Below are 26,663 nucleotides of genomic sequence, written 5' to 3' on the forward strand. Positions count from 1 at the left end.
AGCTAGAAACTAAATCTACACTCATTAATTATTACTGACACAAAAAATATGGTGCACTGAAACTTTGCAAGACATAAACACATGCAATCTACATTATGTTATGCATTTTTATAGATGATACAAAGCATAAAAACACAAAAACAAACATTTATTACATTATTACATATTGCACTATTATTACACAATGTGGCTCTACACACCTGCATTTTGTAATAACTGTTGCAACATGTAACAAGTTATTACAAAATGCGGTGTTATTACATAATGAGTTGAAGATTTATTACATTATTACATATTGCACCGTTATTACATAATGTGGAGCTACAAACGTCAAAGTGATGATTGCCTATAGGAGGGCAGATGAATCAGTAAAGCGTTGTGGCGAAGCTTTTAAAGCTGCCAGAGAAAGTTGGCGGGAGAAGGGAAAGGTTATCGGAGCTCAATGGCAGTATTTACCTGAACCAAAACAACCCGTGCCGCTAATGTTTTGGAGAGTTTGGAAATATTGAAGTCGTGAGTCAAAGTGCCCGCTCCACGAGCGCTGGAGATAAAAGCATCCATGACCTTCTTCTGGTCTGCAAATGAGCGGAATCACGACAAGACTGCTTTACTTAAGCGGTCGCTCTTTTTTGGCTGCTTTCATATTTAGACACGGAGTCACCGAGTCCGATTCTAATGAAGTCCTGATATCTGCAGTTTCCGAGATGTGAATCGTCGCACCGTACCCCCTGAGTTACTGTTGCTGCTCCGATATCTGGAGCCGTTTGGCTGATTTCGACGTCGTTTTGAAGTCAGCAAAAACCTCTGATGCACTCGACAGACAAATGAATGAATGAATGAATGAATGGATGGATTATTTCGGTTACAGTTACAGCTTCAGTGCAAAAGTACAATTTTTGTGCATTCAGTTCATAGTGCTTTTAAGTTCACACACGTTTTTTTTTTTTTTTTCACAATATCTGTAGCCAAAATGGGTCCAGGCAGAAGCCGAGGCTTATTTCTGCTTTTCCCTTAAAAACCCATAAAGTTCCCAAGGACACCAGCGATACAAGATAAAAAAAAAAAAACAGAAAAAAATAAACAAAACAGAAGTGATACGGAAGAGAGATAAAAAAAAAAAAAAGGAAAGTAAATACACATATAGAACATGACAGAAGTAATAGAAGATGAAAACAAAACTAAAGTAACAGAAATCATTTTTCATTTTAAACATTAATTACTTTGCTTTTTAATGTTTCTTTGAAGCACAACCAAAATGTACACAAAGTCCATTCCATAAAATGACACATCGATATTTAACATTAGTTCTCGCACTACCTCTTTCAAATACACATAATACTCTTAAATTATAATTGTTTTCTCTTAATTTGAAAAAAAGTATTTATAGCTGCGAGAAGACTTTTATTCTTCACTTGAAATAGTATTTGTAATGTTTTTAAGTATACAATAGCTATAGATTTTAAGGTGAAAGAGTCTATGAATAGTTTCTTAGTGTTTTCTCGATAGGAAGCTTTATTTATTATTCTAATAATTATTTTCTGGAGATTAATGACAGTGATGTAGTTAGTATGCCGGGCCACGGGAGGGCGCTGTTGCCTGTTTATGTAATGAAACCACACAGAACAATACCCGACATTCGTATGGACTGATGATGAACTTGCGTATCATTTATATATTGTATTATATATAATATATAATATATAAGTGTGTGTGTGTATATATATATATATATATATATATATATATATATATTATATATATATATATATATTGTTGCTATAATATGGAGAATTAAAGATGTATTTATCTGGAGATATCTTGCAAAATGAAGTCCTGAGTCGCAACGTGCACATCGATACCGATACAATGATAATTCCCTTGTGTGTTTGTATTTGGGTCAAATATAGTGATATCGGTACCAAACTGACGATACCAGCTGTAATTTTACTTCAAAAAAGTATCGAGATCAGTGTTACAGCAAATTGTCCTTGTGCCGTCATTAATTGTAATAATAAACCTATGAAAGGTTGAATTTCCTTCAGTGGCTGTGGAGGGGGTGAAATAAAACCTCGGAAAATTCAATCAATGGCAAAAGCAGCGGGGGGCGGAGCAATGCGGAGGAAAACATGGCCACCACTCTATGCTAATTAGCTTTTTGAAGACGCCATTGTCTGAGCATGCGAACATTCATAAGTTGACGTCGACATTTCAATGCGAGGCTCCGCGGCGGTTAGTGGGGGAGTCGAGGTGACGGTGGGCCCAGCTGCCAGTTGCGTCCCTGATTATTGTATTCCACAGTTATTGGGGTAATAAAGCCAAACTGGTGTTAACGCGACCCCCCCCCCCCCCACACACACACACACACACACACACACATAATGACGCACGCCGTAAAGACCCTCTTACAGCTTTACAGCCACGGCTATGAATCTGCAGGGAAGACCAGCCTCTCATTTGCTGTTGCTTTTTCTCATTTTCACCCACACACAAACACATGCTCCCACACACACACACACACACACACACACACACACACACACACACACACACACACACACACACACACACACACACACGCTCTGGAATCGAGCGCGCACACACAGAGACGGCAAATGAACAAGTCTGCCCTTCTTTCAACTCGATTTTCTCTCTATATATGACTCCGCGGGCGGCGCAACACACTTTTTGGCAGCTGTAGTGACGGACTTGAGTACTTGGTCGTGGTGGAATGTCTGCGAACAGCCGAGCGGGGACTGTGTTTGTATAATAACGGCCTCTCAGCGGCGATTCCAGCCTGCAGAATCAGCCAAAGCTGAAGCCTGCTGGTTTGGCTGAGTGTAACATGGCAATGACAACATGTTTTGTTTTGTTGTTTTTCATAAAATCTTAAGGATTTAAGCAGTGTGTTTGAATTGAAACATAAAAATCGACTCATTGGACTCAATGAAATTTAAAAAGGGAGCACCGACTGATGTAGTTTTCATGTTGGGCCACTAGTGGGTGCTGTTGGTTGTTTTTGTCATGAAACCACCCACGCACGCCACAGCACCGTTCTTAATTTCCATCTACACATGCGGAGGAGAGCTAGTTCCTGCGACCATGTGCAGTAGCGGCGTATAGTTATGTTTCCCCCCCGTTTCCACGGAGACGGAGCATTTTTTTAATTAAAAAAAGGCACGACAGACACCCAAAACCATTTTCACTTGAAAAACATCGTCGTGTAAACAGGCCTTTAATGAGTTCCGTAAACTTATTTAATTCTCTGCACAATAAAGTAATAATTTGGGGATTTTGTCACAAATCTTAGTTATTATATTTGTATCAGCAGTTTCCGCCGCCGACACGGAGCCAGAGAATCTTTCAAAAAAGTTACTGCATCTCGATGTCAAACCTTTCGGATATCAGTTCACCCCACTTTGAAATTCATTGTGTCACCGAGATGATAAACAATTCAAAAACAATGAGTAGATTAGATTTTTGTTTGCCGCGTCACCATTAGTGACATGAACTGACTTCATCAGTTAGCGACGTTAGCCGCACGTCATTTAAGCGCCGTTTTGATTAGTTTAAACGACGGCAGGCAAATTGAATTTGTTCAAGCTCATTTATGCCGGCTAACATGATGCCGGTGTCTCATGATAGACGAGATCGCTGTTTTCAAGACGTCGGCGCCTTTTGAACTGGCGGTGTGGAAAAGTAGTGCTAAAACGTGGAACAAGGCTACCGTTTCGTTTAAAGTTCATGGACTTTTTTTGATTTGTTTGGCTATATGTAATTATCTATTTATACAGGCCAAATCGATTTTTATTAAATGTTCTCTCACTGTTCAGTATTTGTGATCTCTTTGACTCAGTGTTATAAATCCTTATTACTACAAGGCAGGTGAAGAGAGATGACACGTTAAAGAATTACATGATTTTTATATTTTATTATTTATTACGATATAAAAATGAATTAATGAGTAATTTAAAATAAAAAGGTGAAACAGGGAGTGGGGGAGGTCTGGGGGGAGTCCCCCCCCCCCTAAGGCTATACATAGTATTTTATTTATTATTATTGAATTTCCGTACATTTGTGTGTAGACCTTTCACGGTTAACTTATTTATGTTTATCTAGGTTTTCTTCTTTCAGTCGTCAATTATCTTTTTTTATTTATTTATTTTATTTATTTATTCATTTATTTATATTGTTTTTAATTTTATTTTCTATTATTTATTTATATCTCTTCCTCTTCCACCCCCCCCCCCACCCCCCCCCCCCCCCCCACACACACACACACACACACACACCAACCATACAAAGCAGCACATGACGAGGTCAGGGAGACGGAAATTTCCCTTTTAGGACAACGTTTAGAGAAGCAGAGGCTCAAAGCAGCGCAGACACAGGCGGAAGTGGAATCTGGCGGCAGGAAGGTCGTTCACCCGTACAAATCCATGAATTAGCGTTCGAAGAAAGTAACGGTTCCGAATCCGGAATTTACGGTGAAACCGGATCCTAAATTTATAATTTTTGTGGATTCTGGGAGAAGAGCTTTAAAATCAAACTCACCCTATGATTGTCAGAATTGTGTCAATCACATGGCCACGATTAGAGGTTCATTTCTTACAGTGGACATCGATTGTGTTGGTGGATTCAGAGAAACAAGCTTGAAAAGGTTTTCCGGAGGAGGTGCAGGCTGCTGCCCATGGTGTTCAGAACGTGTTGCCTTGTGGAGCGTCGACATAGCAGATCTCTGCTCGCCCTCTTTCCTCGCTAATTGGGATTCTTCTCTCTTTCTAGCAACAAGCCTTTCAAAGAAAAAAGTGTTGGAGCCTCCCAAGTGTTGGGCTGTGATAAAAATGGATTCAGCTCTTACTAGAAAGCTGGCAGGATTAAAACCACTAAGAACCTCAGCGTCTTAAATCCTTATGAAATAGTGTGAGAATATATATATATGTTACTTCAGATTACCACGACATATCAGTTCTTATGGAGTAAATATACCAGGTGTTGCTTGTTGGGGTTTTTTTGTATGTTTGTTTTACTTATGAATACAGTGAGGTTGATTAGATTCTTGCATGAATTTACATTTTCGGGAATTTGAACATTTAGCTGACAAAAATTGCCGATTGTATCTAAGTCACTGAACCCAAGTGAAGAAGAAGAAGAAAGGAAACAGTCATCAGGGACGAAGAGAGCAGAAGGAAACAATGTAGAAAGATAGAACCAGCAGATGGCAGTATTGCAACTTCACGGATTTATGAAATGTTTTTTTCAGAATTTATGAGATATTATCTCATTATTTTTGAGAAAAAAATTATTATTAAAAGAAATCGGCTCCGTTTTTCTGAATTTATGAGATACTGGTTTTCTGAAAAAAAATTTAATCTGTTGTTTTTCAGAATTTTATCTCATAAATTTGGGAAAATAGAGTGAATTTTTTTTATAATCAATTTTTTCTCATAATTCTGAGATAATTATATCATTAATTCAGAAAAACAAAGTCAATTAAAATTTTCTCATGTGAAAGCAAAATGCGTCCCTAATCCTGTAGCTTGCTTCCCGTTACCAGATGACAGAAATGATTCCTGTCGTCTTTATTGTCCTCTGATCTCCGATATGAAGCATTTACACCTGCTACTCACCAGTTCTTTGGTATTTCTACCACTGTCTTTAAACCTTACACAGCCATTGCACTTCTGTGAAAGTAGCTATGATACTTATAAGTAGACAAGTGCAGGTTTTATCTGTCACAGACGTTTCTTCTTCAGTGGTAGAAATGCAGCTACTAACCAGGGGGAAGTCACCAGATGGGCTTATTGTTCTTTTTTCCCCTCCACTTACCAGCAATCAGTTTTAAATGAACCTCGCTGCTTTTCTAATGGCGTCTAGCAAATGACACTCTACTTAACATCCTATTTTCTACCTGCTGAGGGGAAACATGCAGACGCCCTTAGTGGGATTCTGCAGAAAACGATGGGCTGCAACTTCCTGTCTCTCTCTCTGAACTGACACTAACCGTCACATAGCGCAGCTTAATAAAACTAAAAGCAGGAAGAGCCATCTACCCGACTCATTACATCGGATTAATCCTTTATACTTAATTAATTTTTCGTCCCTCTGTGTCAAACGAGGGGAAATTTACAACGCCGTCAGGGGGAGCGACCCCTCGTCCACATCTTGGATCCGACAGGAAAACCATTTAACATCTTTGACGTCGCAACGTACCGACGACCCACCGCTTACTGAAATATTTACACGGTGAAAGGAACGTTAAATTGATTTGAGTGTGAAGAAATTCATAAGGCACTTGCTCCGCAGCAGTCAGGCCCGGGCATTTCACAAATAAATAACCCCCGGTGAGTGGGTGGGCGGGTGTTCCAGAGTGGGAGGCTCTGCTCGGTGGCCATGCTTCTGCCTCTGAACGCTGTGGATTCGTGTCTTGTGTTTTCAAAAATCCCACAGATTGGATTCACGTGAATGGGCCTGCTAACGGATTTGGATTCTGCTCAGTAAAGACGCTGTGCAGTTCTATCACGCGTATGATAAAGAAAAAGTAAAGGCCACTCTCCTTAAAGATTTTTCAGTTTGAAAAGAACTCTTGGGGAAATGATGAGAAAGAGTCAAACGACAATAAAGAACTTCGTATACTTGGACAGTTTGTAAGAAACATTACCATGAGATTTCTGTCACAGCATGGGATCATATCATTTATGAGAATAAAAGGCACGTTTACAACATTCCAAGTGTTGTCATGATGTATTGCAACGGTTTGTACTCATGGATGGGGACTAGATACTTTAACAGGAACATTGGACGATTAAGTGAATATTACACCTTTTTTCACAGTTTTTTTTTCTACCTTTAATAGAAGAAACACACCAATTTCTTGCAACAAAACTCTAAAAATGCACCAGTCGTTACTCCTTTTGTTTAGTCAATGTTCAGAATGTTTATGGTTTTGAATCGCATTTGTGCATCAAATAATCATAATCCTCGTAGCTGACCTTATTCTGTCCGATCAAACTTTTTGAGTTGAGTACTAACTCTGGTAAATCTTCCCTTTTGTTATATATTGTGACAAAACAAGTTGCTGTGATTTGTGGGTAAAATACTGAGACGCCAATTAATAACGACTGAAGTGCGATTACCCAGTTCCGCCAGTAGAGGGCCACAATCTTGCATGTTTTCATGCTCTAATACACCTGATCTAAAGAAGGTATCATCATGAAGCTCTGCGGGAAGCGTGAACAAAAGGCTTTAGATTCGGGATGCACATGACGAGTACAAGTACTAATATTTAGCTACTTGCCAATATAGAGTACCGATTGGCGCAATTATGAAAGGCCAAGAAGCCTTATTTAGTGTCCATAAAGAAATTATAGCAAAGGCTATGTGCTGTAGTGAAAAAACACTGGTTGTATCGTGGATCTGTAAGTACGAGTATGAGTAAGAGTACTCTGTACTTGTTTCCTGTTATCAGAGCTTTGAAAACGCATCAGTTCTGACCTTCTCTGTTTTGTGAATCAAGAATAATCAGAATCCTTATAGTTCATCTTTTACTGAGAAAAAACTGCAATTAAGCCTTTTGTGTTTTTTACATTGTGTGATTTGCTTTTTTTGGTTTGGTTTGGAAGACCTTGTATTTTATCTATTTATTCTAAATTTACACCGTACAATTTCGTGTTTTTTATGTTTTTTTTTTAATTTTTTTTTTGTTTTTATGAGGACCACAACGGAAATAACTTATCTATGACTTTTGTGTCATCCTCGGATTTTCTTTTTTTTAATGTCATCAAAATGATTCATATATATATTTGTAGATATATATGTAGAAAAAACTCCTTATTCTCAAAATTCATTCATTCGATCCATTGGTTTCCATGGTGACAAATGTGGTGCTGGCGAAGGTTCTGGGCTCCGCCGAGTTCCCGTTCTACTCCCAGATATATTCTCACACACGTATTTGTTTCCTCTTCTTCCAGGCCATGGAACCAAAGGAGTGTTTGAGCTGCTCGCAGGCTGGAGAAGAACCAGGGAAAACCTGCCGTTCAAGGAGCGCGTGGCCGACGCGTTTGCAGATGTGATGGTGTGCTACACCATGACCAGCTCCCTCTACATCATCACGTTCGGTATGGGCGCCAGCCCCTTCACCAACATCGAGTCGGTTAAAATCTTCTGCCAGAGCATGTGCGTCGCCATCCTGGTCAACTACTTCTACGTTTTCTCCTTCTACGGCTCCTGCCTGGTGTTCGCCGGGCAGCTGGAACAGAATCGCTACCACAGTGTTTTTTGTTGTAAGATCCCCTCGGTGGAGTACCTGGACCGCCAGCCCACCTGGTTCAAAACGATGATGAGCGACGGGCACGACTTGTCTACGCACCACGACAGCGTGCCCTACCAGAACCACTTCATTCAGCACTTCCTGCGAGAGCACTACACGGAGTGGATTACCAACACCTACGTCAAACCCTTTGTGGTCATTCTCTATCTCATCTATGCGTCTTTCTCGTTCATGGGATGTTTACAAATTAGCGACGGATCGAATATTGTGAACCTGCTGGCGAGTAACTCTCCTAGCGTTTCCTACGCTCTGACCCAGCAGAAATACTTCAGCAACTACAGTCCGGTGATTGGGTTTTATATTTACGAGCCCATCGAGTACTGGAACTCCACGGTGCAGGAGCACCTGAAGACTCTGAGTCACGGCTTCAACAAGATCTCCTGGATAGACAATTTTTTCCACTACCTGCGGGTGGTGAACGTCAGCGCCTCGACGAAGAACGACTTCATCACCATCCTGAAGGGTTCGTTCCTCCGGAGCCCGGAGTACCAGCACTTCACCGAGGACATCATATTCTCCAAGAACCGCGAGACCGACGAGTACGACATCATCGCGTCCCGGATGTACTTGGTGGCGCGGACCACGGAGAAGAAGCGCGAGGAGGTGGTGGAGCTTCTGGAGAAGCTCCGCCCCTTGATGCTGATCAACAGCATCAAATTCATCGCCTTCAACCCCACGTTCGTCTTCATGGACCGCTACAGCTCCTCTGTCATCTCGCCCATCCTGACCTCAGGCTTCAGCGTGCTCACCATCCTCATCCTCACTTTCTTCCTGGTCATCAACCCCCTGGGGAACTTCTGGCTCATCCTCACGGTCACGTCCGTGGAGCTGGGCGTCTTGGGCCTGATGACCCTCTGGAATGTCGGCATGGACAGCATCTCAATCCTGTGCCTTATTTATACCCTCAACTTCGCCATGGATCACTGTGCACCACACCTGTACACTTTCGTGCTGGCCACTGAGCACACCAGGACGCAGTGCATCAAGTTGGCACTGGAGGAGCACGGGGCGGCCATCCTGCAGAACACGTCCTGCTTCGTGATCGGCATCATGCCCCTGGTGTTTGTGCCTTCCAATCTGACCTACACACTGTTCAAGTGCTCCCTGCTCACCGCGGGCTGCACCGTGCTGCACTGCTTCGTCATCCTGCCCGTCTTCCTCACCTTCTTCCCGCCGTCCAAAAAGAGACACAAGAAGAAGAAGCGGGCCAAGAGGAAAGAGCGGGAGAGGGAGCGGGAGCGGGAACGGGAGCGCGAGAGGGAGCGGGAGGAGATCGAGTGCATCGAAGTCAGGGAGAATCCTGATCATGTGACGAATGTCTGAGTGCTCTGTGCTTCTTAGCGGTCAGTAGCCGTGAGCTATTGGCGAACAAGAGGTACTCTCCAATGCTGTGGCACTTCTGGAGGTGCAGGGTGGAGTCGGAGACGTCCCTTGAAACGCGGGCGCTCGTCACTCCCAGCCAATAGCAGCTGAGCCGGCCAGAGTCGAGCGCAGTCCCGCCGGTCGGTCATTCAGTCCTCCAATCTGGACAGTGGATCGCATTTGCACAAACCGCAACATGCTCATGGTGGTAAAGCTCTTTCCCGTCTATTTGGTATTCAAGAAAAATAACGTAAAAAAAAAAATTTAAATGTTAGTCCCTAGAACGTGCGCTTGCTAAACGTGAATCCCAAACACACAGTACGTCAGACCATCTTAAATACTAGCAGCCCTGCGTTCATCAGAGAGGCGAGCGAGCAGCGCAGCAGTCTGTCGAGCCAAGGACACTCCAGTGGAAGCGGGCGCTTGAGAGTGTGCTAATTCAAACTGTGACACACCTTCGTCCTCAAACGGTGAAAAATAAACAAATCAAAATTGTAAAGAGAGAACGAGTGGGCCAAAAGCACAGCGCATGCGTTTCTCTAACATTACAAGGAAAACAAAAAAACAACAACAGCAAAATAGCTGAACTGGGCAGATGGAAAGGTTGCGGGAGGTTCGTCCGTAATGCCAGAAAGACCTGCCGCCGCGGTCGAAAGAGAAACGATAAGCAGCGGCACCTGAAACAGCGGCGAGCTAAATTCTTAGAGTCTGACTCCACCAGAGCAGTAAAACCAAAAGTGACGAGCCGATCTAAAGGTTTGAGACGCTTGAACTTTCCCGGCAGACTGACAGCTGTCGGAAAGTCTCAGAGCTCGTACGAAGATCTGTGATCTGCCTTCAATGGCGCACAGTCGGCGATATTGGAGGTTCTGAATGTGATTCAATACAAGCAGTGGAGCCAAATAGTGTACAGAGCCTGTAGTTGGGAAGATTTCCATTATATGAAAACATTTTTAAAAAGTCTCATTAAGCTTGAGCGTCCATATAAATCAACCGTGGGTCATGAGTTAAATGTGCTGCCTCAGGTGTAAAAAGTGAGTTAAAGTCACAGTCCATCCTTATTCTTTTCCAAACAACAAAATTATTATCAAGTTTTTCATTTATTGCGAATGATCAGTGGAATCCACATTCACCGGCGGGACAATAACGCCGATCCATCCGTTCCCTGTAGAGTGCCGCAGGAATGAGGCAGAAGACGAATATGTCCGCGATTACGTCATTTCCGGGGCGTAAAACAAATGAAACGACAAACTTCTGTTGGTGGTTTTGGCACAGAGCCGGCGACTCGGCTGCGGCTCGATTTGCGGTTGTGAACACGTACACAAATAGCATGAATGCATTGAAGCTACCGTACTTTCCTAGTACTATTGAGCGCACCTGAATATAAACAGCACCCGGAGTTACGTGATGCACCTGAACGCATCACCCATGTATCAGAGGCATGAAGCTCGTTAACACCGAAAAATCCATAAATAAGCCGCGTCGTTGTTTAAGCCGAAGGGTTCAAAGTGTGTGAAAAAAAAAAAGGAGCAGCTTATAGTCGGGAAATTACGGTCACTTCACCAATGTTGACGTACTGGCAGGACTTCTGTACACCATGTGACGTCAGCGATCAGCGATCAATTACTTCACCCAAACAAGAAAAAGTCACTTCTCTTTGGATGGGAAAGGTTCGGACGCCAACACCATTTTCCTCATAATGCAAAATCGCTGCAAAGCCTAAAGCTAATTAATTCCCTTTCATATAAGCTTCATAGTCATCAGCAAAGAAACTGATATCAAAATATTTTGGACACAGCAGTCGGACTCGGCAATTATATTTAGATTTTAAGAAAAATAAATCTGTGTGTCTAGTTGAGTTGCTAATGTCGTGAAAGAAAATATGCAAGTGATATGAATGATTTAAAAAAAAATTTACGTTATGCAAATTCTGTTTATTGTTGCGACGTTTTCAACCTGTAGAACCACGTCATTCCTGTTGCACTCTGGCGAGGGAGAACCACGTTGATCTCTTCTGGGCCGACGCTGCTCGCATGGATCGTTTCAACCCGACACATCAAATGACATTTCATTGACAATACCACGCTGTTCAATATTCTGGCTGGCGGCCATCTTTACGGAGGGCAAGGGCGCATTATGTTGGTCTGCCGGGGTCGTGATAGGAATCTCAAAACGAACACACTCACGGCCGGCGGCCCTGACGACAGATACCAATCTCCCGCTGACCTCTGGCAGGCAGGTCGTCACCGGCGGCGCGTACGCTCGCCAATTACAGCCCAGTCGGGGATTAAATGTTTCTTAAGGGGGGGTGGTTGTGTTTTCACAAGAACACAGATCTCATTCATGTCTAGAACGTTCATGTTGGACCAAACGTCACCATGATGTGGGTACATCCATGAGAAACACTCTCTTTGCTCGACACTGTTAAACTCTTGTTTACAGGAGAACAAACTAAAGCTAAAGCTAGAAAGCTTTTTTCTTTTCTTTTTTAACTCTTCTTATTTCTACCCTAAACGGTGATTCAGGGGAGTTTGGAAGTAACCCTATAGAATTGACGTCGCCCGACTAAGACGTGAGGAGTTCTTGTGGCCGGCTCCGTCCTGCAGCGTCTGCAGTGAGCGGCACTTTGTGTTACAAGCCATGAAAATCTATGTAAAACAAGAAGGCATGAAAAATGTGTGCAAAATGAGAAAGAAATGCAATTCCTGAATTATTTACTTCCCAAAAATGGACTTTGTTTGCATGGCACTGTCTTGTACGTATGCATGTATTTAAGTTCCCTGTATGAAGTCTGTATTTATTTATTGATTGATTTATTTATTTATTTTCAAATTACTGCGATTATTTTTGCTACGCTGTAGAAGACTTAAGTTTGTTGTTTGGGTACATACTCTGTAACACCACACGCTGCAAAAGAACCAACTGAGTCATATCTGTTACAAAACAAAAAGCCAGAGAATATTCCTTGTGTATAAAAAAAAAAAAAAAAAAAAAAAGCCCTGTAAATTACTTTTTTTCTATATATTTTCTAAGAAAAAGTATAAGAAAGATTTTTAACGACAGAATTTTCATAAGAAAAAGAATGAAAATGACGGAGGGGGTAAAAAGTTGAACACAGTAGGCCAGTAATAAACAGTGGAATGTTACCAGTATACTAAAATCTTATTCCTTGCACACTGCAGTGTCGATATTTGTTCACGACTCACTTTATTTTTTACCGTTTTAACCACATTTAACCATTTGTCTGTCCGCACTGCTCACATTTAGAATTACTTAACAGCCCTTTCATAACCATTGTAACAGTTTGTCAGACTTTGTATTAATCACTTTAAACTATAATAAAAAAATTAAAATAAAGGAAAATAAAAACGTAGGTTAGCGATTTAGACGGAATAATGTGTTGATGCACTGTATGGCAGCTCAAGCTTAGCACAAAGATATCAGTATTTTGGCTCCTGACACTCATAGCTGAATGTTCGCCTGCGATTGCTGCTACTTCTGTATCCTGAAACACTTTTCATCGTCCATTTGTTTACTTCTTTTTAAATCCTGAATGGTCAAAGTAACAATGTAGTGTTTGGCTCAAAAAGGCAAGAAATACTGAGTCATGGACTTCTGTGGCAATAAGGTTAAAATAACTGGTGACTCCCTCCATTGTGAATCACACAATCGGCTTTGTCCGAATAAAGATTTCCATTGGAAGAATTACAATCAAAGCTGACAGCATGAAAAAAAGCAGAAAAAACCCCAAATAAACTAAAAACGACTTGATTATATTCCTGCAGCAGGATTGTATGTGGCGTTAATTCAAATAGAACTGCAGCTATCTAATCTTCTGGACTGCAAAACATGTGCAAGACTGTGACTTAAACCAACGATGGTTTGGTGGTTTTTATAGTATCTGTTGACATTAAAGGGCCCTTTTACACATTTGACCCAATTGACCTTTGGCTAAGCCCCGCCCCCTTTAGGTCAACACTGAGGCCCTGTTTACCAATTTTCAGGTGAAAACACCAAACTTGTGTTGCGTATTGGCCGTCTGTTTACACGGCAACGCTGCTGCCACTGAGAACTCAACTTTTTGAAAACGCTCTTGACTCCGTGCCGCTGCACATTGCGCTCCACGGCCGTGGTGAATGGTTCTTCTGCACTGTAGATGGAAAATAACGACAATATCCCTCATTGGTATTACCAGAAAAGGATTCATTTGAACGTATAGAAGTAGGAGGGCAATAACAAACGTATTGTTTAAAATTACTGAATGTATTTTCCTACATATGTAGACTACAAATAAGCAGTGCGTTTTCGCTGAGGACCTGTTTTACAGGTAAACAGGACAATATGACTCCCGGTCCATATTCTCCCGGGACTTGGTACTTTTATTTTGACAGTCACCGTGATAACAATCCAACTTGGTCGTCTGTCTATATGAATGTCCATGTACTCCCATTGTTAATGCTTATAGCGTATTGTCGTCTGTACGCATGTATGTGTAGTTTGATTACAAAAACAAACAGCACCCTCTGGTGGCCCGGCATGACAATTACATTGCTTTCAGCACTTCTGCCGCTCCCATGTACACGGACGTTACTTTCAAAATGTGGCCATTTTCCCGATGCGTTTCCGCTTGAAGCGTTGTCGTGTAAACGGAGTCTTCGTCATGGATTACATCACGTAGTAAGAAACGCGGTGAGGGGAAATGGAGCGCAGGCAAACCGAGGTTCGATTCATAACGGGGAGCAACTCAAAGTACGTAGAGCAACAGCAGCTGTAGTTGTCATGGAAACGAAGCTTCCCTCGTTGGCGCATTGGTTTGACCTTGAGCCTTATGAATGACAATGTATATATATATATATATATATATATATATATATATTATATATGGAAGCAACCTGGACTTACACGAGATGATGTAACACTGAAAAAAAAAAACTGTACTTATGTATCCATTTAAATGCAAAAGTTCAGTTAGTTCATCTGCTTTCTCGTCAAGTGAAAAGATTCTATTCAATACCGGTCTTATTGAATCTGTTATACGATCTGCGATACTGTGAACTTACAACTGGAAAGAGTCAGATTAGCTCTGAATGCTCGGTCCTTTATGGACTGCTGAACTAAAAAACATTCAACACACAGGGAGAGGAAGGTGGAGTGACTGCGACAGGAATGTTTTGTCGAAACGCTCGTCAGGTAGAAGCCTGTACCTGCAGGAAGACTCTGACCGCTCACCAGCACATCGTTCAGCTCCGACAACCAGCGACGGCGCCATACCGCCACCGCGCCAGGGCAATAAAATTATGCAACCGCCGCTTTGCTCGTCGAATAATCTACACGGCAAATCTGTTTCAGCCGCAGCCTCGCAGGACAAATTGCTGTTTTATTGTAACTCGTCTATCTTGTACGTCAAGTGACTGAAACACAAATATAAGCACCCCCCCCCCCCCCTCCTCCAAACTGGTTATTTAATGGCTTCTTGTTCATACTCCAGTTTTGATATCGTTCAGAAGCATCTATCTATCTATCTATCTATCTATCTATCTATCTATCTATCTATCTATCTATCTATGAAACTCAGATCAGATTTTTGTTTTTTCCTTTTTTCTTTTTTTTCTTTTTTTTCTCTTTTTTCTTGTTTTTCCTTTCTTTTATTTATCCCAAATTTTTTTTCTTTCTTTCTTTTTTTTCTTTCTTTTTTCTTTCTTCTTTCTTTTTTGCCAAAATGGAACTTTTCAAATAGTCTTCCACCTTTTTTAAGAAGCTCTGCATCTTCATTGTGGTTTATATCGACATATAATCAGATTGGCTCGGCTTTCAGGTGTGGACGGGAGAACGATGATGTCATCAGTGGCGGACTACATGCGCCAGGTGGCGCTGCAGAAGCTACTGACGCTAGCAGGAGGAGGAGCAGGAGCATAGACCTATAGAACTCAGAGTTACGTAGAGGTCTATGAACAGGAGTTTACTTCTAAATTTTGATGTGCTTCGATTCTTCTTCTTCATTCGTTGGGTAATTGTTGAGTCACAGCGCCCCCTCAAGGCCTGGCATATGTACTACATGAACTTTGGCCTCGTGTTGAGCCGTGTTCATTGTGACTGTGGACGCTTTTTTTTTTTTTAAACGCCAAAGGATCGTTTTGGCTCGTGCCGGTTTGAGATATGCCGTCTTGGGTAGAGCTGGATGTCGGATCGTGATGCATTAAAACCCAATATGAGCAGCTAATATAAGCTTACAAAGGCACAAGGCTTTACCAAAGCAAAGAAACTGATTAAATAAGAGTATATATGGGGCGTACAACTGCATGTTATGGTATGTTGTCTTGAAAATGTTATGCAGTCCTTTGTTAACTATGAGCCACCAGTGTAACGACAATATTACAGTCAAACTACAAGAAAAGATCAAGCTGAACTTTATTAGTTCAGACGCAGAGAGCTTTTATAAACACGCTTACAAATCCATCTGCGGTGGTATTTAGAATATGCAGCTAAGTGCCCGACAACCTTTTCAAGTCAAAACACAGAACTTCAACCTGCAGGTTTGGAACCTCACGTGGCTCCTCAGCTCCACTGCAGCAGCGCCATAACGTTTTTGTGAATAAATATTATTTTCTTGTTTCATTTGAACAGAAGTCAGTTAAATATGAATCAAAATAGTATTCCCTCACAATTCTCTCTAATATGAAGCATTTTAAAAGGGTGACCCAGCATTATTAGTGTAATGCTGCTATGAAATTGTCACTTAGAAAAGTCATTAGAAAATAAATAAAGACAACAATGACTGTGCCAGAGGTCAGTAATCACAATACTTCCAGCAGGCCGTATTTAATTTTAGCACAGAACGAGCTCTCGGGATTATCCCACCGACAATACTAGCAGTATAATATGTTTTCACTTGTTTCATTTCATATGGTCAGTATATCGAAAGATTACCTGCAAAAAGGGTTCCTCGCAATTTTTTTTTAAATTCCTTAAGAGTCGCCAAAGGTTTCTTTTTTTTTTTTTTTACATTTTAATTAAGATTTCATTTAAATTGGCTTAATTTTTAAATAATTCAGGTTGTTTTTTTTTGTGAAATTATAGATATTTCAATCACATACTTTGCACCCAAACAAAGAAAAATATTTAAAGATTTAAATTTTAAAGTTATTTTGGCACTTTTTCACCGGTCCGGTGAAATTAGAACTGATCCATCCTTCCTGGTAGACAGTTGTTGATTCTACTTTTTGTTATAAAGCTCCACACGCACATGAAACACCAGAACATTTATTCACGTGTGATTTCTGGTGCTAATTTATTGTTGTTGTTTTTTTATTCACAACTCATATTAAAGACATTACAAAGCACATTATCTCCAATGATCCACCCACTTTGGAGTTTGCTTATTTCAAAGCAACGTTTGTGGTCGTAGTAATCGTGGCAGAATAGAAACAGTCCGATTTGCTGACTTGGTAAAAAGATATAGCAGCTGGATTTGTAGGTGAATTGATGATAATAAGAACCATGTTTGAGTGCCGTGACTCCCAGTCCATGTTCTCTGGTACATAAGCAACCCGTGACTTTGCACAATAACTACATTATTAATAAAAATGTTGCCATGTCAGGACCGTTGGTGGAACCAAATTTCAGTAAATTGATCCGTCAGTAAACATCGGCGTAGGAAAAACAGAAGAGGTGAATGTAAAACCAGAAGTCCCACCGCCTACCCTTGAGCAAGGCCACTAAAAACCAAATTGCCCTGAGGCCGTGTACGAGTCGAGGCTGTAAACCAAACTGCCGGCGCGACCTCTTAAAGGTCACAGAACGCAAAGTGGAGTTTTTATTGTTTGGGGGGGGGTTTAAAGGCGTCGGATAAAAAGAGCATTGACACGTCGGATCGATGGAGAATTTCCTTCTGATTGACAGTTTTTTTATTGCGTGCAGTTGACCTCGACACTGGAAGTTTCCCTCCCCTGGTTTCTCCTACAAGCCCTCTGCTTCCTGAGCAGGAGTCTCTGCCGCCAGCGCTTGTCTGTTGCAGCGTTATTGCGCCAAGCTTCCTCGGCCGGGGATATTTGTGGCTCCCACCTTTTCCTAATCCTGTCGTGATTCCCCGTTGGATTCCTCCTCTCCGTCACCTCCTTACAACGCCCCCCCCCCCCCACCCCACCGCCTCTCTTTCTCACCTTCTTTTTACACTCTCTCCTCCTTACCCTTCATATATCACCGATCACTTCTATAAATTATTCACTCGTTAAGGTTACGTAACCAATCCGCAGTCCCGACGCGCCTCAGATACACAAACCAATAGAATTCTATATCGGGAGTCTTGTTTGCACCGCCGCGCTCCTCACGTCTTCTCTCTCCACGTTATTAACGTTTCTGCTCGTCTCAACACACTGCAGTGGGTGGAATTCCTCACCGAGGGTTGCTGTGATAACGACTTTCAGGCTCTCGTTCCCTTCTTTCTCTGCTGCCACTCTTAAAGGTACAGTAGGAGAGATTTCCGCATTGTCTCCTTTGTGCTCTTGGTGGCAGTAGTGAGTCACTGGTCCTCAGGGTTTCAGTGTTTTTGTTGCTGCCAGAATGTTGCTCAACCCTGTTTTTGAACTGACGGAAGAGTCGCAGTGACTCACGACACCATCTGGTGGTACCAGGTGGTATTACAAGAATTATCAGGCTGCATCGAAATAGTTTGCTTGTTTAGATTTCTCTGCAATGTTTTGGTGAATGTTTTAGAAAATCTTAAAAGTGAAATCTTTGTGGTTTGGGCGAGATTTGGATTGGAAATTGTGATAATTGTGATAACACTGAGGCAATGAAAAGACTTTATTTTCTTTGAACTTTCCATCTTTTGCTGGTTGTAGCATGGATGAGGTCGGAGTCCCTTAAAGGACATGTTGGGGGCGGGGTACGTCGTAGGAATAAAATGAATAAATAAGAATTTTGGTGACGCTTCGGACTTCCAGCATCAATAAATCCTTCAACGAACGTCATCGTCACGCATAACTTCTCTCCCGTCGGTGTGAGCCAGGCAATAGGTTACAAGCTCATTTTTATCGAAAGTCGCAGCAGAAATCACAGCAGCCGACTGCGACCAGTGTGCAGGGACCGTCTGCAAATTACAAACCGCTGCGACAGCGAAGGAAGACCCACTGCAGTCAGTATCAAACCAAGTAGTTTAACGAGCAGGACACACGTAAAGGACGCAGTGATTTCGGCGTCACTCCCAGTGACGTTATCAGATAGTTCTGGAGTGTCTGTCTTTGCTGTTGCAGCGGTTTGTAATTTGCACACACACACGAGGACATTTGAACCTGTTGAGTTTCAACGGGTAAAATTGCCGAGGACGTACGTATACGTATGTTGCTCGAGTGGCCGTGGCAGTTCTGATAAAAGGAGGGCGAGGTGATGGAGGAGGCAGCGGCTGTATAAAGAGTTTTGACACGTGACATCGAGGAACTCGGCTGCATAACACCAGGAATACAGTCGCTCTTAGCCAAGCCATGATGGATTTATAATGCCGGCTATGTATTTTTGGTGCAGGAGCCTATTAAACCCACGGCGGTTTCCTGTGACCGCGACATCGTTGTTACTCCCCTGACGTTTGTAAAGTGAACACTCGTCTTTGGCCGATGTGAACTGACACACCGAGAGTGTGTTGAAACTTTGTGATATTACCAAGTGTGAAATAATGCAAATGGGTAGATCGTCAAAAACAATAGCCCGAGAAAAATCCCCTGATAAATCATGTTCATGTGTAGAAAGCGGGGAGTCAAACGCCACTGTAAAGCCGACTTCATTCAAGCTTGAGCCTAAAATTTAGATGAAGAAGCATGACAAACATCTACATGGTATGGATTGATCCTCTGGTAGAATTTATACAAATTAATACTCCTTATTGGGTGACAAGTCAAGTATTTAATGGTCGTGTGTATTTTTGATTTCTCTTTTTTGAGTACATGTGGGTTAAACTTAGATGTCATGTAAAATACCACAAACCTTCCCAACAGCAGCTAACAAACACATAGTCTTCCATACATGCAAACGTATATCAGCAGAGAAAACCTCTTGAAATCTCTTATAATGGATTTTTTTTTTTTTTTTTTTTTTTTTTGGTATCAGGCTGAAATCACCTGGGATTTGTTTGTTTGTTTTGTTTATTTGTTTACCAAGCTTTCCGCAGTGATCGCCCAGCGCTGACGGCTCCGATCGAAACACGCTCCCGACTCTGAGCCGTCGGTCAGACCAGCAGTGGGACACCAATGTAACGGGAATGTCGCCCTTTCTGTTTATTAGAAGACGTATGCTTTTGAATGCTCCGAATATTTTACATGTAAACTCTCTTTTTCTACTGCCTGCTATGTTGAAGCTATAAATAGTATGCATATGATCAATTTTTTTCTACCTGAGCGGAAAAGAAAAAAGAAAAAAAAAAGATGAAGATTTTCATTAAAGAGCTTTTGTCTATGAAACAAACAAACAAAAAAAAAAGTGACTACTGTCTTTCTTTGTTGTTGTTGTTGTTGTTGTTGTTGTTGTTGTTGTTGTTGTTGTTGTTGTTGTTGTGATGATGAGTCAGAGGACAGACTTTCTTCAATTCTGGGGCGTCATTCCAGTTTTACTGTTGAAAAACAACAAGACGGTGAATTTTGCATCATATGACCCCTTTAAATCACCAAAGAATTCTACTTGAACTAATTGGTGTGTTGATTTTGGTTGCAAACTTTAATAAAAATGTCATTAAAAATATCCTCCAACAAGTTCTATAACATTACGAGTTCTGCGAGAACCTTCAAGCCATGAGATTCAGGCCACGTTTCCACAGCGTTTTATAGTGAGAATGGAAAACGTCCGTAGCGTTAATGTGCCTGTTCGCACGACAACAGAGCGCTGAGCCACTTTTTGAAAACTCCCTCTCTGTGTAAATGGCAGAAACGCGGCCACTGTTCATGTGCACCATGGAAATAGTTCAATTAGGGTCGTTTTGCCTTTAGTTTGTTTATAAGTAGTGCTGTCAAACCGCTTTAATTTTTAATCAGATTAATCACAGATTGCTGTGGATTAATTTCGATCAATCACAGTTAAATAGTCTCCATTTTTAATGAATGAATAATGTGTTCCTGTTACTCTTTCTTCAGCAGCGACTAAGAAAAACTTACTTGTTGACATCGTCCGAGAGGAAACGCGTCACTCTGGGGCCTGAGAACAAAACAAACCAACGTGGCGGCTCGGTCACAAACTTTTTCTTTCATTGCAAGAACAGTTCAGCAGTAAAAGCTCAGATTAATCATGATTACGTATTAATCTGCATTAACTTGTACATTTTAAAAAATATTCTCTTTTCTCCTGGAAAAGCCTGACGGTGCAGACCGACTTGAGGCTTTCAGTTGCTGATGCAATCACCATTATTTCACCGGAGCCAACAGGAGTCTGGAACTGCAGCCCATCCATTACCTAATTAATCACGAGATCCGGGAGAAAATAAAGTTTGACATCTAAAGAGAAGCGCGGGTGGAACGAGAGCTCGCATCGACAGACCGTCTTGACTTCAGCAAATTGCAGCCATAAACGTGTCTCTTAGCAAATTGCCCGAGTGCCTCAGTGGAGCTGCTTCTTTGACGAACACGGTGGAGTTTCTCTGCATGGGACACTGGGACACCGTGTACAAATTAGGTTCGTACATCGCAAAGAAAACCACTTTTGCATAATGGAAAGCAAACCTGTACAACTGCTCTCAGTTTGTCAATGTCTTTGCTAAATTCAGAAATCAGACATAAAGCCAAAGTCTTTCTTTTTTTATTTTTTATTGTCCTCAGGCTCTGGTTTGAATTTGATTTGGATCAAACTGCAGAGACTCAAGATGAATTGATTTATTTTTTATTTTTTGTATTGTCCCACAAAACTGGCGTGCGAGAGGATCCAACCCTGCCGCCAAAAACACCAAGAAAATGGCAAGAATTTCTAAGAAAACATTTTTTTTATTTTTTAACAAATGAGCTGAGATAGCGGCCATGCCACCATCAAAGCTCACTAATGAGTTTGTAAAAATACAACAGTCATCGGAGAAGTTTTTTTGGACATTTTATTATATTTTGCACCAGAAGGTGTCATTAAAATTGGCTTCATGTTGAGAATGTTGTAATTTTTTGGATAAACTGTTTAGTTTTTGGACAAATATAGATATTTCCATCGTTTGTACTGCGCTCACCAACAAAGGAAAACTGTAGAATTTCAATTTAAAGGTTTTTATGGCACCATTATACCTGTCCAGCTCACACAAGATAAAATCGGGCCGTTAATCATATATTTTAAATATTCAAACATTTGAAAGAACTTGGACAATCACCATATTTTACAGTAGAAAAACTACTCTGTCATGTGTGTCGGGATTGTCATTGTTAATTTGCAAGAAATTGTGAGGAATGTGGTCATGAGCAAATACATGCACGTGTCTTTCTTCCCACGTCAATGTGACGCCACGTTTACACGACAACGTTTCAAGGGAAAGCGCATCGTTTTAGATAAGTTTCATGTTTACGCGGCAATCTTCTGAAAACGATGTCTGTCTGCACGGAGATGGCAGAAAAACGATGTAGTTTTCACGTTAGGCCACTGGTGGGCGCTGTCATAAACATTTACAATGGGAGAACACGGACGTATAGACTGAGTTGAATTGTTATCACGGTGACTGTCAAAATAAAAGCGCCAAGTCCCATAAGAACTTGGACTGGGAGTGACGCCACTCTGGAGGGAAACAGTGTTGTTATTGTCTCTACTGAGCATGTGCAGAAGAACTATGGAGTATGTGCGTTGGCATGCCTACATGTTCTCCTAATCTAAATAGGGTTCTACAAGAAAAGATAATGAGAACAGTCCATCTGGCGCACCGAGAGGAAGGCGGCAAAAAAAAGAGAAGAAGAAGAAGCAGGCGAGAAAAGAGAGAGGGAGAGAGAGTCGCTGAATCTTCTCAATCTGACACGTTTTTGTTTTTTTTCCTTCTCTCCAAACTCCCTCTCTTCTCACCCTCTCCCACCGCCTGCCTCTCTCCACCGGAATGAAATATTCATGGAAGCCCTGGATTTTATCTCGCCGGCCTGTTGCCGCCGCCAATCCTGCGACTGTGGCGGGGAGAGAGCGCGGCCGGCATCACCTGCCGCCAAGCCCCACCTGCCAGCTCCCATCGTTTATTTAAGGGGCTGCTGCATATATTGAAAGGCAACCTGCACCCCCCCCCCCCCCCCAAAAATGGCTTCTCCTCTCACCCACGCAAACAGAGCTAAATGGAGGAATAAATGAACGAGGGAGATAGTGCGGGGCCTGTTTCTGGCTGCAGCTAGAACTGGAATTGGAAGGCGGGGGGGGGGGGGGGGGGGGGTTACCACTGAATGACCCACACACACACACACCCACACACACACCCTTCCCACTCCAAGGAACAGATATGTAGAAAAATGAAGTCTCTCACTGAAAGGAGAGATCCTTTTTTCCACATCGTGTTGAATAAATTTGCTGTCGGTCATGACCAGGAGGCTCCAGCAGCTTCAAGCTTCAAGGAAAGCGCAAGTGCTCCCCCTAGTGGAAGCTTTGCACCAAACAGTCATTCACAACCTTTTTTTTTTTTTTTTTTTTTCTTGAAGGACCCAAATTTAAAACCAAGACGAAAAATTGCTTCTCTGGAGTCATATTCGAACCTTCTTGGTGTCTTTTTCTTTTCTTTTCTTTTCGGAAGTCCAAGCTGCTCCCGGTGGATGGACTGAGCGCCTTTCGTTGGTGTGTGTGAAAGGGTGAATGTGATTAACTGAAGCTTTGGAAAAACCCACAGTACGAGTGAAATCCATTTACTCTTCTCACTTCCAATCAAATTCCAAACCGCAGTAGATTTGTGTCAATTTTTAAGACATAAAAAATTATTATTGCCCTTAAACTCAAGAGGGCTTCTCGACCCCTCATGAATCTTTGGCTGTCGGCGCCCCCTGGTGGAGAGAAGATGAACTGAGCTGACGGTGTAGTCCACTGTACACAGATCACACCACTACTTATTAATCTTCGGTCACTAAAACTTCTTCGTCGTTTGGATGACAGTAACAAACGAGTCCAAATACAGACTAAAGGACTAAAGTACCAAAACTGGAGTCCAGTGGACATTCGAGGTATAATCTCAACTTAACATTGTGTTCATACAAGCAATATTTGATTTACCATGTTGGTTTCTTTGAGACATACCACATCAGATATGTAGATCTTAACAAAATGTCCAAAGATCAACCTTTCAGATTTTCTTTATATCGTAATATCTTCAGATTTATAATTGTCATGATTAAACCTTATTTAATTCCATCATAGTGCAACATTTTCATATAAATAAAGAGTGCTGATTTCAGCCAGCTCAGTTTTTACAGGTATGAAGAGATTAAAGACTTCTTATCGTGTGCAACGGTGACTTACAGGGCTCATATTATACACTACAATAATCTGACGTCCCAGAAGTGGAGACAGTCTGTCCTCTCTCTCCCTGGCTTGTTTCAAGGTTTAAAAAGTGTGTTGCTCCAACCAGCCAATCAGGAATCAAACCCTATATAGTGTCATCGGGGGTTCAGCCAATCCCAATCAAGGTAGGCTCCTCCCTTTGACCCCTCCCACAATTAGGCAGCTCTGCTCTGGCACATGGCACCACGAGAGGAAGTACTTCCTCCTCTTCCCAAGATGGGCATGTGTGGGCGGAGCCAGTCCAGCTCACACAGACACAGCAGATTCTGAATGCAGCTCCTATGATCCAATATTCAAATGGAGGAGAATCAAGGAGGAGCTCCTTCCTTCCGACCAGGAACCAGCTTTAAGCTGTTTATCTCAGACAGTGACGAAGATACAAGCTCGGAAAAATTGGCGGCGGCATTGTTTGGTACGTTTGCCGCCACTAAAATCTGAAGCAAATCCAAAGAGGATTAGCAGGAAGGCTTCATGTTGATTTTCAACGGAATGACCCATTTCTCTGCTGCCACTTGAAAACAACCGACTTGAAATGTGGCGATGCGAGATTAGAACGGGTCTGACGACTGCGGTCTCCAGTCTGTCCACTGCTTCACAAGGTTCTGTTGGCGGACGTCAGCGGATCGGATGCTAGTGGATCACATGAAATCTGTCTGAATCACAGTAAAGGGTGTGATGATTACGTTTTTGTTGTTTTTTAAATAGATGTTTCAATGTTTACGGTCAAGACGGAGGGAAAGGCCAAGAGAGTTGAGAGAAACATCACATGAAGCCTTCAGAACGTTGTTTAAACGCCTGAAACAAGTCCTGTTGCCTCCTAAAGACACAAGCGCTGTTGGGTAAGACAATTAAAACAACAATAATCATCATGCACATGAATAAAAGCTCCATTATTGAATCATGTTCAATTTGACAACTGCACCATAATAAGGTGGTTGATGTAAGTTTTCTTAATTTGATTAATCCATTTTAACGTTGGAAAGACAAGGATGCAAAGGTAAAGCAGCTCTTTGATTTTGAATAACTGGTTATGTATAAAATAAAACACTTTGACTGGTTTTCTAATCTGTTATTCAAATTATGTAGATAAGTGAAATATTTGTCATAATATGGACTCATCAACAAAATCATACAAAAAAAAGAAACAGTTAAAAAATTACATTTTGTGGGGTAATGAGGTCTTTTTGACCAGTTTCCTTCTTATTCCCGAGGACGAGTATTTCATCACATCGTTACAAGAAATGACAGTTCAACTAAAAAAAAACATAAAAGAGTGCAGACGATATCGACTCTCTCATTTTGCCAAAATAATCGTCACTCTTCGAGGCAAACTGGTGTGTGTCCCCCCCACCACCCACCCCCACTGCCCCCTCTGGACTGCTGCTGGGACGAAGACAAACCCATGATGTTCACATGTTTGGCCACTTGGGGGCAGCATTCACTGCCATAACAGCAGAACACAGACAGCCCAGTTTGAACTGAACTCACAAGAACCACAAAATTCAAATGTTGTTCTAGTGCAAAGAAGGTTGAACACCTGAAAAGTTTCTACATCTTACAAGGTTCGAATTTACACAGAAAAACAAGGACGAATTAACAATATAACAGTTTGTCGTTTCTCTTTAAGCTTTTTTTTTTTTTTTAAATCTGAGAACACAACAAATCAGAAGATAGTTCTTTCTTTCTTTCTTTCTTTCTTTCTTTCTTTCTTTCTTTCTTTCTTCTGGTTGTTTTCATCTTTCTCACTACATTTTTCAGATGAAACATGACTCACTGTCCTCTCATGTGTCCTCTGGACCTCGTGAGCAAACAAAAATCCGATTTTTCCTTCGCAGCTAAAAGCAGTTTTTTTTTCTTTCAAACATCAGCAACATTTATTTAACTTCTCGCAGTCAAAACCTGAAAGGATTGACTCTCCCGATTGTAGCTGACAGCAATATTAAGAGGCGGGCAGCAATCACATCCAACTGAGTAAACGTCCTGGAGAGGCATCAAAATGCCTGAACACCATTAAAGTTCAATTCAAATGAAATAAAAGAAGATCAGTATGTTTATATTTTATATTCTTCAGAAAAGAAACATTTCTGGTAAAGAAAACCTGATAAACATGGCGAGAACTGATATATCATAGTGTCTCTCTCATATTTAATAGGTTATCGTTGTATAATTTACAATCAGACGTTTGGTGTTTATCCAGAGTCACAGTCATTTGGATGATAGTAATAATCATTTTAAAACAAGTTATGGAGACAGAATGGTATATCTGTGTGATCATCAAAGTCAAAATGTGACCGGATTTTTTTTTCTTCTTCTGTATTAATGGCTGTACTAAAGCAGCTTTGATCTATTATGAAAGAGTGAGTCGGTGTGACAGTGAAAGGCGACCTCAATACATGTTTATATACGGAGCAGGTTTGTTTGCGGAGAGTTTACAAGACTTCGAGTGAAAACGCAAAACCTTCCTCTGGTCGGCACGTCGCAGGATCTCTTTGTTTCCCCCAGTGTTATTTTG

The 26,663-nt window shown here is 41.6% G+C and overlaps 1 protein-coding gene across 1 annotated transcript in view; it reads left to right on the plus strand.

The window, feature by feature from the left end:
* ptchd4 (patched domain containing 4) overlaps positions 1–9,940 on the plus strand; it is a 32,268-nt gene extending 22,328 nt beyond the window's left edge. The window contains exon 3 of the mRNA XM_080490076.1: positions 7,968–9,940. Coding sequence (XP_080346202.1) covers positions 7,968–9,649 — 1,682 coding nt within the window. The 3' untranslated portion in view covers positions 9,650–9,940. The remainder of the gene's footprint in view (positions 1–7,967) is intronic.
* The last annotated feature ends 16,723 nt before the right edge of the window (positions 9,941–26,663 follow it).

Source organism: Lipophrys pholis, assembly GCF_963383615.2.
Source record: "Lipophrys pholis genome assembly, chromosome: 21".
In the NCBI taxonomy this organism is placed as follows: domain Eukaryota; kingdom Metazoa; phylum Chordata; class Actinopteri; order Blenniiformes; family Blenniidae; genus Lipophrys; species Lipophrys pholis.